General features: G+C 42.3%; 1 protein-coding gene across 1 annotated transcript in view; it reads left to right on the top strand.

The window, feature by feature from the left end:
- LOC147701992 (heparan sulfate glucosamine 3-O-sulfotransferase 3B1-like) overlaps positions 1 to 12,082 on the top strand; it is a 51,927-nt gene extending 39,845 nt beyond the window's left edge. Inside the window, exon 2 of the mRNA XM_086930610.1 lies at positions 7,733 to 12,082. Coding sequence (XP_086786736.1) covers positions 7,733 to 8,351 — 619 coding nt within the window. The 3' untranslated portion in view covers positions 8,352 to 12,082. The remainder of the gene's footprint in view (positions 1 to 7,732) is intronic.
- Positions 12,083 to 13,616: the final 1,534 nt, after the last annotated feature.

The following is a 13,616-nucleotide window of genomic DNA, read 5'->3' on the forward strand; positions in this document are numbered from 1 at the left end:
AAAACACAACTGTTCTGCTTACAACGCTGACGCCATGTTGGTGTGTGACCTCCATGTCTCTCTATTTACTGAACTGTGCGGCCCAGACCTCTCTCTATGCTGTGATGATATGAGGCGTCCAGGGCTGCTGATGTGAAGGCTCTGGGGGGCTTATTTACAAGGCCCTTGCGCCGCTGGTGCATCACTTTTTATATGGGGGGAAAAAGTGAGGCGATGCAAGGCGCTTGTAAATAAGTCCTTGGGTATCCACTACAACAGAAATGTACTCCACTATGAGAAACCCACGTATGTCACTCCTGCCATGATTCATAACACAGTGGGCAATGCAAACAAAGTGAACGTTCTGAAGTCCCCGTGAAGTTCTGACTTGAAGTCCAGCAGCAGGCGCATTAACATGTGAAGCTGCAACAGCTTGTTTGGCCTTCTGTGAGTATTCTTCGTACAGAGGAGATCAGTACTCTCAGCCTCAGTCAAGAGGGGAGTAGACATTATAGGCATGGAGTGAGTAACCTCTCTCTGCCAGTGAGCAGTACGTTTCATGATAGTTCAAATTATTCTGAACAGACCAGCTTTAGGAGAGATCTGTCTCAAAATTATAACATTGGGTAAAACTGCAGCACTTTGGAGTTTTGGGCACAGGAGTCAACGATTATTGAGACCAAAAAACTGTTAACCACACATGCTCTGAACTTCCATTGATGTAAACACGCTAGTTGGATGAAAATGAACCACAGTGGCTCTTTTTTGCAGAAAAATATATGCACGGATATCGAATATGATTTTCACTTAAATACTTAAATGCCAAAATTACTTTTTACAAATAACTTTTTGAAATGAAATGCTCTTTGCTTTCTAGAAATGTGGCGTCACTTTTCCTAAAATATTTAAATACGTTTACAAAATATGTGAGAACTGATAATGCGCACCTGATTCCTTAGTAGTGGTCATCAGCGTGAAGCATGTCAGAGCACAGACGTGTAAACTGCCCTTTTAAAACAGGGGTGAATTAGGAGAGCAAACAATGTAACTACCCATATTCATGAATCATTTTTAGGAGAAGCAAACCCTACAAACAACCAAAACCCATCACTCAAAAAAAAAAAAGAAAAAAAAAAACCAGTGGAAAACATCATAAAAAGCTTTACAGATAGGCATTTTCCCATTTCCAAATATTTTTTATAAACTCGCTGCTTTAATGCCTGTGGTAGCCCCTGATACTCATTGAATTGTTTTCTTGAAACCTGGATAACTGGTGAGGTAATTCTGGAATGCCAGGGCTTCCAGGCTGACCACCACCAGGCAGAATTCCCCCAATTAAAATTCTCTCCTTTAGTGTTTTATTACTTTATTTACTTGCATTTGGAATCTCTCCCACACTAGCGTATTTAATGCCACTGGTTTGATATACAGTACCTTACACCAACCTATACTATACACCTAGCCAGGATTATTTACCCTTTCAAAGTTACCTTTATACGATGTTTCCTAATGTGCGTCTTATGTTTGTTTTAATATCTTTTGAGAGAAACGTCCTTTAAAATAGTCAACGATTTCACCTACGATTTGTGGTATTGTCCCTCAAGCGGAGAGTAGTAGGGACACATTTCCTTTTGCTTTTTTTTACGAGTGGTCAAGGGAATGGGCGGTATTTGCTTCAGGTGTAAACTTTGGTGCAGTGCGCCTCTGAAAAAGCAGTGCAGTGAGCACATATAAGCTACTTCATTATTGGCTTCTCTAGTCAACAATACCTTCTTGTCTGGTGTTTGTTCTCAGTGCAAAAAAACACTGCATTGTATATGCGACCTGTACATAGCACTCTTGGAGAGTTATCTTGTACTTGCTAGTCGACGGGAAATGTTCAAAGTGTGGAGTGCCATTGTCAAACATCACGCTGCTTACCTGTTAAAGTGTATTTTGAAGGGGTGCACTGCTGAGGCCCACTTCATTTGTAATTATTCAAGTTTTACCACTAACTGAGGCATGCTTGGGACCTACTTTTAGCTGAGACCTACTTAGGTTGTTGTTCTGACTTAGATTAACTTGAGGCCGCCTTCTGAGTAAGGTCTGCCTGCATATGACTGAAGGTTTGAAAGTTACTTCTGATCGGGTCTAATTGAGGCCTACTTCTGATCGGGCCTTATTGAGGCCTACTTCTGATCGGGCATTATTGAGGCCTACTTCTGATCTGGCCTTATTGAGGCCTACTTCTGATCGGGCCTTATTGAGGTCTACTTCTGATCGGGCCTTATTGAGCCCTACTTCTGATCGCTCCTAATTGAGGCCTACTTATGATCTCGCCTTATTGAGCCCTACTTCTGATCGCTCCTAATTGAGGCCTACTTCAGATCGCTCCTAATTGAGGCCTACTTCTGATCGGGCCTTATTGAGGCCTACTTGTGCCCAGGCAGAATCGAGTCCTACTCCTGACTAAGGCCTACTTGGGAGGCAGTCCTCAGGTCTGCTGGGGTGGGAGGGAACTTCTCAGGCCCTCCCAGCAGACACTTGTTAAGTGTACTTGAGAAGAATCTCTTCCTTTTGCACATTCTGTTTACCGAAAAATAAAACGCTCACAACTCTTTGATGTCTGGAAGGAAAATAGACTACAAAGATCAGCTGCTCAGGGCGTGGGGTCGACAATGCAGGTAGACCTGGCAGTTCAAAGGACTCGACGAGGCTCCTGTAGAGCCCTTTCAAGTCCTTGTCAGTTAGCCTTGCCTGGGAGGACAGGTTTGATACTCTGTTTGCTGTTTTTTTAAAGGGGTGAGGGGCTTTATTCCATGGCTCTATGCAGTGAAGAGAATATCTAAGAAGTGTGTGTGTGTCTGTGTCAGCTTCCTCAGGTAAAGAACAGTCAGAGGTTATCTGTCACGTGACTGACTCTGCCCCTATTACTTTTTATTAGCCTGCCATGTAGCTTACTCTGTTCTATTGTTACCAGTTGCAGATTTTCCTAGGCAGCTGCTTGCCTGAAATGCCACTAAGGCGGTGCTCCCAAATATGCTTGCTTTTCATAGATTTCGTGAAAGAACAGCTTCAATCAAATGAATGAAAGAGTTAAAAGCGTCCTTTAAAATACACAAGCTTTAATTTCTTACATCTTTGCGTTTGCTTGAGAAGATGCATCAGGGGGTTGGATCCTCCCTCTGGTCAGGGGGAAGGTGTTCTATGTCTTGTTGCGATCACTTTACCAATGAACCTCAGCGCTGTCATTTCTTGGCGAGGGTTCCAGACTCCTTGCAGTTGCTGGTCACTAAAGAACGTTGTGTGCTATCCATCATTTATCAATAGAAAAAACCCGATCTTGCATATCTACGTTGGCTCGTCTGATCCATCCACCCCATAGCACAGAGCATTTTAAGAGGTGTTCATGGTAAATAATGCTTTTACTTTGATTGACTGGGCCATACTTTGGGAAACCTGTTACTCCAGGCGCACACCGGCTAGTTTCACTTCAGGAACCCTCATTAAAACGTCCAAACATAAGGGTGCTGCTGTGATGGGATGCTGGCTACGCTGTTTATATCACGGAAAGGGATTATTATTATTATTAAATTTCTACGACGCACAGCTACCCGGAGGTTTCCCGGCGCCATCGGACCCAAGCAAGAAAAAAAAGAGAAACCCTATTGGTTAAATAACCACGTTTTTAGGTCTTTGCGGAATTTGTAATAAATAGTTTCATGCCGGAGTTGTAAGGGGAGTGAATTCCACAGGGAAAGAGCTAAGTAAACAAAAGACTGACCCACCCATACGTACTCGTTTGATCCTGGGGACTTGAAACTTTGCCTGGGTAGAGGATCGAAGAAGACGCATAGGGAGGTACAGGGTTACCAAGGCACTGAGATACTGTGACGCTGCACCTGATTTAATCCTACGCATATAGCATAGGGCTTTAAATTTAGTGCGATTTTCCATCCTAAGCCAATGAAGGTCGCAAGGGGCTGAGATAAAGGCCTTTCTAGGTAACTGGCACAGTAGTCTGGCCGCAGAATTTTGGACTGCTTGCAGCTTCCAGGCACTGTGGTAGTTTTGCACGTGCCTTGTATTAAAGCTTTCCTGGTTGCTTAATGTGTGCACATGTTTTCCCAATACAGAATTGTTTGCCACCATCTCTTGGCAATGCTTTTAAGGCATCTTACTCCTAGCCAGTCACAGTAATTCATTATCATTACTGGTGTATGGGGTTCTCAACCATTTCTATGTAAAGTTTGGAACTACAAATACCAGAATGCAAAGAAGAAACTGGGTCAGCTCAAGATTCTTGTGCTTCAGATGGGGCAGTGCAAGATCTCGATAGACCTAGAGTTGGAAAATTAATTTGCTGGCATGTGTCCCTCTGAGCTGCCAAGTAGCCACGTTTCATCTGAGACCCCTGCTGCCTGTCCTAGATTCTTAACCCTATGCACTCTCCTCGCTCGAAGTTGATGGTCCATTGCTACATCGGGACACTAGGCACGTCTGTAGGTGGCACACATGAGAAGGGACCATGGTGCCCGGTGGTTATCGTTTGGCCCACGGCATCGGTGCCCTCAAATCTTTTTCTACAACCAGTGGCTGCAGCTTGTCTCCCCTCTCCCACTGCCCTCCCACCTTCCCCACAGCATCTACCCCTTGACTCGAGATGTGTCGCTAGATAAACTGTGCAGAAAAATTAGATCCCACGATTGGATTAGCGCCGCCAGCTGTCCCTCGCAGGTTGTGGTGCACGGAGGTGTTCCGTGACTTTGCGGCGGCCGTTTTCTCCCACCCCGGATTGTATTTACGTTTAGAAACAACCTGAGAACCAGTTACTTACTTAGGGAAAGGCGTTTAAGGCTTCTAAGTGGCTAACGAGTAAAGTAGGGCAATCCCTCGTTAGGCTTAATGCCGCGGCTCACCCGCTGGGCTGCAAGCGGACACGCGTGCCCAGCACATCATGGGAGGGAGGGAGGGAGCCCCTCCCGTGCTACGGCTCCTCACACACTCTCCCATCAGGGTCTGGAGACATGAGATCAGAAATGGCTACTCTAAAAATACTCCTGCAAGAAGCGTGTAACACTTACTTTAAGAACCATCTCAGAAACAGCGTGGAAGTTGATTTCAAAGAAATTAAAGACACAGGTCTGTTGTAAATAAACTCCATAATTACACTCCCAGACCCTAATCCTTCTCAGTTGTAAGTTTCTATATCTCACCAATGTTGTCCCCTCTTTTTCTTTCTCCCCACGCATCCACCCCCCAAGTGCACCTGCGGACGCCGGATGCTCACGTAGCATAACCTGCTTCCTTTTGTCACAAGTGCAAATTGTTTTTCCTTCCATCCTATTAAGAGTCCAGTCTCGTCAGCGCACCTCCGTTCTAGTGGGGTGCGCTCCATTGGGTGCCAGTTTCAGCCTTCTCTCAGACCTTTCCCAGTGCGTGCCAGTTTGTCCTGAAGTGGACCGGCTTGCTCCAGAGCTGCATGTACCGCCAGTACGTTAAATGGGCAGGTATTGTCACATACAAAGTTCCCGCAGGGGCGGCTCCTCTGCTAAGGCGGAGGAGCGTCGCCCCACAAGAAAAATAAAATGATAACGCCATGTTATCGTTTTATTTTTCCCAAGCGGCTCTGTAGGTGTGGGGCTGCCCACCGAGCAGGGGAGGGCTGGTAGGCACCCTTCAAGTGCACATGGCGGTTTGGGCGGCTGTCTTGGGCTGGCCAAACAGTCATGCGCACTTTGAATGTTCTCCACCGGCTGTAAGGCACAGCCTGGGTGTAGAACATGCAAAGGCCCCCAGTCCCCGTCTGAGCGCCGAACCTTGGAACAATCTGCAGCGTCATGATTGGCTAGGGGAGTCTGGAAGCCTGGGTGCTTCCTGTTTCTGTGTTGTGGCAAGAAGGAAGGACAAGAGGTGGCAGCCGGTAAGGTAAGTATTTTCACTTTTCTGCACTGCTGCAATACATTTAATAGAAGAGTACCAGCACTTCTGTGGAGCAAACGGGTAGTCTGAAGTTACCTGCCCCTCTAGATTTCTATTTAAAGCACTTTAGTTCTCTTCTGCAAGACATTTTGTATCAGAGTTCTCTGTCGCCCATTTTGTATCAGTAGTCCCTCCACAGACAGTGGTGTAATGCAAGATGATGAGGCCCTCCTGCAGTAGGTGGCGAGGGGCCCCTGAGACTCCATAAACCACAGATATGCAGAGGCTTTTTTTACAATTTGGCTCCAGTATGGAGGGCCCCAGCCAAGCAACGCAGAATCCAAGCATCGCAGGGCCTTCATTACGCCCCTGAGTGTGGGTCAATATACACCAAAGTTTTCCAGAGTGCCTGAGTATGCACCACAGTTCTCTAATGCGGCCCAGTATGTACTGGAGTTCTGTGGCATGGGCCGGGTATGTGCCAGAGTTCTGTAGAGCAGGTCAGTATGTACCAGAGTTTACGTGCGTGGGTAAGTGAGCTCCATCATTCTGTAGTGCACATCAGTATGCACCAGACACTGAAGTTGTCTAAACTCTTTTTCTTTTTACTGTCCGCCATTCTTTATTGCCCGTGTCCAGCCATGGTTCTGAAGCTAAAATCAGCCTTTTCCCAGCCTTTGATCTCAAGAATGTCTGCTCTCCCTCTAAGCACCTGCCCTTTACTCTGCTTGAGGTCGCTTTGAAAATGCGAGAACCTCTCTACAGGCCTCGTTTTAGCTTTCCTCCCTCAGACCCCTTTCTTCCTCCGCCTCAACTGATCGTGGACTGCTCTAAAATGTACCAACATTGGGAAGTCTCTTGCTTCTGGGTGATTCTGAAGGGCCAGAGTCAGGCATATGTCATGCAGCAAACATCAAAAGATTAACACCATCCCAGGCACGATGCCTTCCATATTAACAGAAAAGAAGCAAGTGTAAACACTGGTGGCAGGAGGGCCTCTAAATTAATATTTCAGACACAAAGTTCTCTTGTTGAAATTGAATTGCCTCTTCATGCAATCTAAGTTCACATCTCAGATCAAACCTAGATTTTTGCTGCTGAGGCTTGGATATTTTGCAAAGATTGTTACCATCTTATTAAGCATTGACTGCTTTTTGTTCACTTTTAGAATTTTATCACACTAAAAAATGTTTTCTTGGAGGGAACTGCAATAAAAAAAAGACTATCTTGGATTGAACATGGAAACGAATATCAAAAATATGAACACTTTCCTATAAAAGAAAATTGACTCACAATGGAAAATTTCTCATGATATTCTGTATTAGGGGCAGAAAAACCTCAGCCCATTGGTGCACTTTTACTTTTTTCCAGGTATTAGTGTGCTTGTATTTTGTAGCTTGTAAGTCACAGCACACCAAAACATGGACTTTAAACCTAAATTTTCAATACTCGCTCAATACCAAATACATTACGTTTGTAAAATTCCAATTCTCCATTGGGAACAATTGTGTATTATTTGTGAAATTTGAGCAAATAAGGGAGCTGTTGAATGTCGCAAACCTTTTATAGTAATTACTATATTTTTAATTGGATAATGTCTTTATTTGCCAAAATTATCCTGATGCACATGTACTTGTCTTGATGTGTTTACATATGCCAGTTTCTTTCTTTTTGGGTTTGACCTTCTGTATTTCTGAAGCATGTATTTGGTGTTTTTCAGAATATTTGGATTTTTAATGATATAAAATGACATGTATTGTTCCCAATTAAGGCCATTCTTGCTAATAATTTTTCAATGTTGGCTTTTTTACTACAATCTTAATAATCTCTCCTTTCATTGTTTTTCTAACAGGGACCTAATGCCAAGGACCCTAGATGGACAGATCACCATGGAGAAAACACCAAGCTACTTTGTAACTAAGGAGGCACCGGCTCGAATCTCGGCCATGTCTAAGGACGCAAAGCTCATTGTGGTGGTCAGAGACCCTGTGACAAGAGCGATTTCAGACTACACCCAGACTTTGTCCAAACGGCCAGACATCCCCACCTTTGAGAACCTGACATTCAAAAATAGGACTACAGGCCTCATAGACACCTCGTGGAGTGCCATTCAGATTGGCATCTATGCCAAACACCTGGAGAACTGGCTCCAGTATTTCCCCATGAACCAGATCCTCTTTGTGAGCGGTGAGCGGCTCATCACCGATCCGTCGGGAGAACTTGGCCGTGTGCAGGACTTCTTGGGCCTCAAGAGGATCATTACAGACAAACACTTCTATTTCAACAAGACTAAGGGCTTCCCATGTCTGAAAAAGGCTGAAGGGAGTAGCAAGCCTCATTGTCTGGGCAAAACGAAGGGTAGAACCCATCCGAACATTGACCAGGAAGTGGTACAGAGACTGCGGGAGTTCTACAGACCGTTTAATCTGAAATTTTACCAAATGACCGGACACAACTTTGGCTGGGATTGAGACTGGCAGTGTACTACCACATGAAGTTATTATCTAAATATATATATAGATAAATATATATATGTCTGTAAAATGTACAGAAATCTATTTTATAATAATTTATTTTTAATTCTGAAGCAATTAATTCACTGAGCTGCCTAACCACACAGAGTTTTTATCCCACGACTTGTTATCATTCCACCATGTTTACGTGTCATTTCTTTGCCAGTTTTGAAACTGATGGTGCTTCCAAATGCCTGGACAAAGGACATATTTAATAAGAAAAAAGCACAATTGTTTTCTTTTTTTAACCTTTTTTTTTAATTACGGGTATTTGGCCTTCTAATAACTCATTTTAGTTGTACTAGGACTCTCCAGAGACCCTTATCTGCTTTGTAGACCGGGTCTCCTGGACCGCCCATGTACAGCTAATCTGATTCCTTACTGGCTGACTTCTGTGCTGCCAAGTGCATCCTGTTTATTGCTCCTGCTTCTGTTTTCATTGTCTAATTGTGTGTAATGGGAGAGGATACAGAAAAGATTTTCAGGAAGTAGTTACACCAAGAAGACCTTGCTAAAGATAAGCAGCTCCTTGGCAGAATGTTAAGCCCGCTTGTTACCTCATATGCCTTAGAACAACCGAATATGTTGAAACCTCATATTTACAAAATGTCCTCTGTTGGTGTGGACAGAGTGAGATGTTATGCCAGTTTCAATGTATATGGAACCCTGTTGCAGTAAATCCTCATTTCTATTTGGTTGGCTGCTCTTGAGCACTCCTTCTTATTGACTGAGTGGATTTCTCGAGCATCAATCAAGTTTGTAAATGTAAAAAAGGTGGGTTTCTGCGACAGGAAAAAAAATAAAAGAATGTTCTCTGCACAGAACAGGGAAGTACTTCCATGTAATAAAACCACAAATATGACTGTCCGTTAGTAGTTTTTGTTTACTTATCTGAAATTTGTTCTATCTAATGTTTGAAAGTATACCATTACATTTAAAGCCATTGGTACGTAACAGCCATTAGACCTGTAAAAAGGATAGCTGACCAGGATAATGTGCTTGTTGCAGTGATGTGTTTGCAACCTGTATTTAACAGGCTCAAATCCCAGCAGGTTTGGATGACTCCGCCTTATACATCCTTTTTTGAGGATGAGTATGTTGGGTAATAAAGAGTTTGCTCTGTTATATGCTTTGTAAAGTGCCTAGACACCCTATGGGGAGAATTGTGTGCTTTGTCATTTTGATTATCTAGCTGGGTTATGCTGGTGACTCGTGGTGTAGAGGCCTGTGTAGGGTTCCCTGTAGAGGGTGGCTGGTATTGAACAAGGAATCGCCGCACTCTGTTGCCTCTTGCTTCTTTATTTCTTGCAGAGATAAGGAAATATTCAACAAAGAGTCCTGTAATTCACAGGAGGATTTTATTGAACTGGGTCAAGCAACAAAAAAGAAAATCTCCCAATAACATTACAAGTCTGAAGAATCATGGTTGGGGTGTTTTGATGATTATGCTAGTGTTTTAGAGTTTACTTTTTAGCTCACACTAGAAACCTGCTGGTCTCTAGGCCAGCTAGAGATTTGAAGGTGTGAATTTGGTGCCAGTCGCTAAAGTAAAATGGATTAAATGCTACAATGGATCAATCTTAATCTGGGAGATTTTTGGTTCCTTCCGTCGCTGAACGTATCTTCAGTGCTGACCAGAACACCAAACAAAGCGCCTCAAATTTCCCAACATCCATATTTTGTATAAACACTGTTCCTCTGCAGTTATCTCCAAGTTCCACGTGTTTGTCCTTGGGTAGGAATGACGTATTCCACGGATTAACCAACTTTTCTTCCATGAAAGTCAAAGGGCTCATATACGAACCAGGGCACTAGCCCCCCCACTCTCCCTCCTCAAGAAGTTATGTTTGAGATGACTGGCTTCTTTGCCACAGGTGAGCTCTCCCAGGTTGATAGGACCGGGGCAGAGCTACACACAGAATGGGCTTTCTCCCTAGTTCTGTCCAACCCTACTGGCTTTTCAGGGATATTAACCGGTTTGGAGATGGTCCTTTTCCCAATAAATGGGTCTGCTTTTACTGATAAAGAAGATTATTACTTTTTTACAAAATTAACCTTCTTTAATGACTATATTTGTCAATAAAAGACCACAAAGTAAAAATTAAAATAATTGTGCATGTAAGGCTGAGATTTATTTTAGGTTCCTCAGTGCAAATCGATTATAGCAACTCAGACACCTCCATTACCGGTTCTGATGCAGTAGAGTCTATATCTGTATCCAGAGATTGAAAGATGCTTATGGAGAATATCTTCTTATTGCAGGATGCACCTAACTTGGCTAGCCCAGGCTTTATTTCCTGTCCTCAAGTGGGGCCAGCTAAGCTCACCCCTCTAAAAAAAAAACAAAAAAACAGATGGCTTCCTTTGATTTTTCGCCCTAAGTACATTTTAAAGTAAGCAGAAATGGACGTCTCTTGCCTTTTTTGACCAATAGATTCTGTTAGATGTTCGACTTAATGCGATAACGGCATATATTTATGAAGATAGCTGGCGCAAAGATGAAGAAAAGCAGCTCATTTTGTTGTGTTATTCTAAGTATATGTCGGGCGCTGCCTTCAGCCAATATGGTGATTTGACAAATCTCAGTTTTTATTCGGCTGCTCTAATAGCGAATAATCAAAGGAAACCTTACAGCAATAGATGCTTTTCTGTAACAGTTTAGAACGTTCCACCAATGTTTATATTTCTAGAACAATCTGAGGCATTGCAGTGCAGGCTTCCTTGAAGGAACAGTCAGGACATTTGGTGAGTTACTACTTGCTAGAAGCGGCCCATGCAGGTAAGAGCGGTGGGCAGGGTGGGGGGGACTCAGCAGACGAGGGAAAATTAAATAAATATTTAATTTTCCCTCATTGTCGTCTGTCGACCCACCGCCTCCCCATCCCCCCCACTGCTCTCACCTGCACGGGCCACTGCTGCTACCGACTGTCTGCACATCGAGCAGACTGGAGCGCAGTATTTGAGAGATACTGCCGGGCTGATGAAGTGAGTGTGATGTTCACTGGTAAATTGCATGGGGAAGTTCAATTACAAATCAGGACTGGATTAGTGTTCCCTTGTCTGACTTAGTTACTCCACTTTTTTCAACACCCCAGCTATGAACATTTTGAACTGATAATAGTGTAGACTTAGTTCACTTTTGGTTTTCGGCGATTGTGGGCTATTTTGTTGTCTCACTTGAGCATGATTGTTGGTGTAGTAAAAAGTTATATGTTCGTTGTCTGCAACTTTGTCTTTTGCCATGCCAACCCAGGGCCAATTCCAATGCCCCCTGTAAGCCCCACACTTGCTTCTTAACCGCTCATTAAGGAGTGCCTGAGAGACTCTTCATTTTCCTGTCCGAGAAAGCACTATAATCATTTTCTTTTTATTCTCCAAGGAAGACATAGAGGTGTGGTTAGATTTCTCACGGCTGTAATTATGGCTGAGTTTTAATCAGCCCAGTATTAAAAACAAACTTTATTAGTGATGTGTTCTCTGTAACCTGGTACTCTAGAATAGCAAGTTTCTAAAAAATATATACATATATATAAATATATATATATATGAAAAATGTACAGCAAGTATTTTGTGGTATGTATGACACAAATTAATTTTACACAGAGAAAGATGTTTCTAGGGAAATGCAATTCTGATAATTCATACTATTTCTTTGTATGAACAAATAAATATATATTTTACCAAGTTAAGTTCTTGTTGGGTGTTGTTTCTTCCCTTCTCCAGTCAGGCATGTCCGAAGCGTTTGTGGGGTCATAGGGAGAAAATGCACGTGCAACCCCTAGCCCTTGTTTTAAACAATGGAACGCTAGTGAATATTTGAGGAATTTGAGTTACCAACATATGTAAACCTTACCAATTAGACAATTCAACAGAATGTAAAGACAACTTTAAGGTGAGTTTGGCAGTTGTCCTCCAAGGTATTTCTGAAGACCATGCTGGCAATGATAATGTTTGCAATGTAAATTGCCCAAGGAATATTTGTCAAACCTTCAAAAGAAGATGTGGACTTCGATGTAAAGGGATTAAGGCCTCTCTTCTATTAACATTGGTCTGAACTGGAAATTATTAAAATACGCCTTTTTAAGGGAAAGGACAGTCTCCTTAAATTAATTTTTGAAAATGTGCAGTGAACGGCCCATTTTGGAGTACACTAAGTGAGTAGCATTTCTCCGAACTGCAAAGAAGTTTTATACGCTTTTACAATATTTTTTTGAGATGGCGTCTCCTACTCCTTCCAAGGAATTTAAAAAAATATATGGTAAATTGTACATTTTATAATATTCCTACCTAGTAAGAATAAATCAGACCGAAGTTAAAGGTAACTTTAAAAACAGCAGCAAAAAGCATGAATGCAAAAGTGGATGGGTGCTAAAAGTAGCTTTAAAGCATAATTCAACTGCTTAGACAAATAATGTTTGATTTTTCTACTCTAGACTTACAGCTTTTAACAGTAAGTACCAGCTCACTGTTAGTACTAGATTGTGACCACGAGGGTCCGTGCTTTAACCGCCACACTGACCAACTTATGCGATTTCTCCAATGCAGATACCTCAGTGATCAACATTGCATTAAGCATAAAGTCCCATTTCAGTCTAAAGTAAGACTGTACAAACACCGTTAACTCGAATTTATCAATGATTCTAGGTTCTTTACTATACAAAATTTTTGTGACATACCAGGTCGATCACCCCCTAAATTTGCCTTCCTACATTTGTATACAATCCGAAAATATTTTTTGGTAGATGCACCATTAGGAACTTCAAACTAAATTATATATGTTATGAAGCGCTATATATATATATATATATATATATATATATATGTATATATATTTATATATATATATATATATATATATATATATATGATATATATATGATATATATATATATATATATATATATATATCTCTCTCGTACGTGGGTCACCGGTCTCCTGAAATGCGATGGGTCACATCGCCCATGATTGCACAGAACAATACCTGCCATGCTACCCATGATATCAACATGTAATTGTCCAATATGATCAGCGTACACTGCAATTTTTCTATGCAATAAAGACCCAGGAAGTAGAGAAAACATTGCCATATTCAATTTCTTGATGCCACACTGCATTATTGCATAATATCCAACCGTAATATCCCTCCACACACATTGCGAACTTTCACAATGCTCAGGAACACAATTTGCTATTTTCCTTCTCGCCTTGGTAGAATATACATTG

Source organism: Lissotriton vulgaris, chromosome 7 (assembly GCF_964263255.1).
Source record: "Lissotriton vulgaris chromosome 7, aLisVul1.2, whole genome shotgun sequence".
Taxonomy (NCBI): Eukaryota; Metazoa; Chordata; class Amphibia; order Caudata; family Salamandridae; genus Lissotriton; species Lissotriton vulgaris.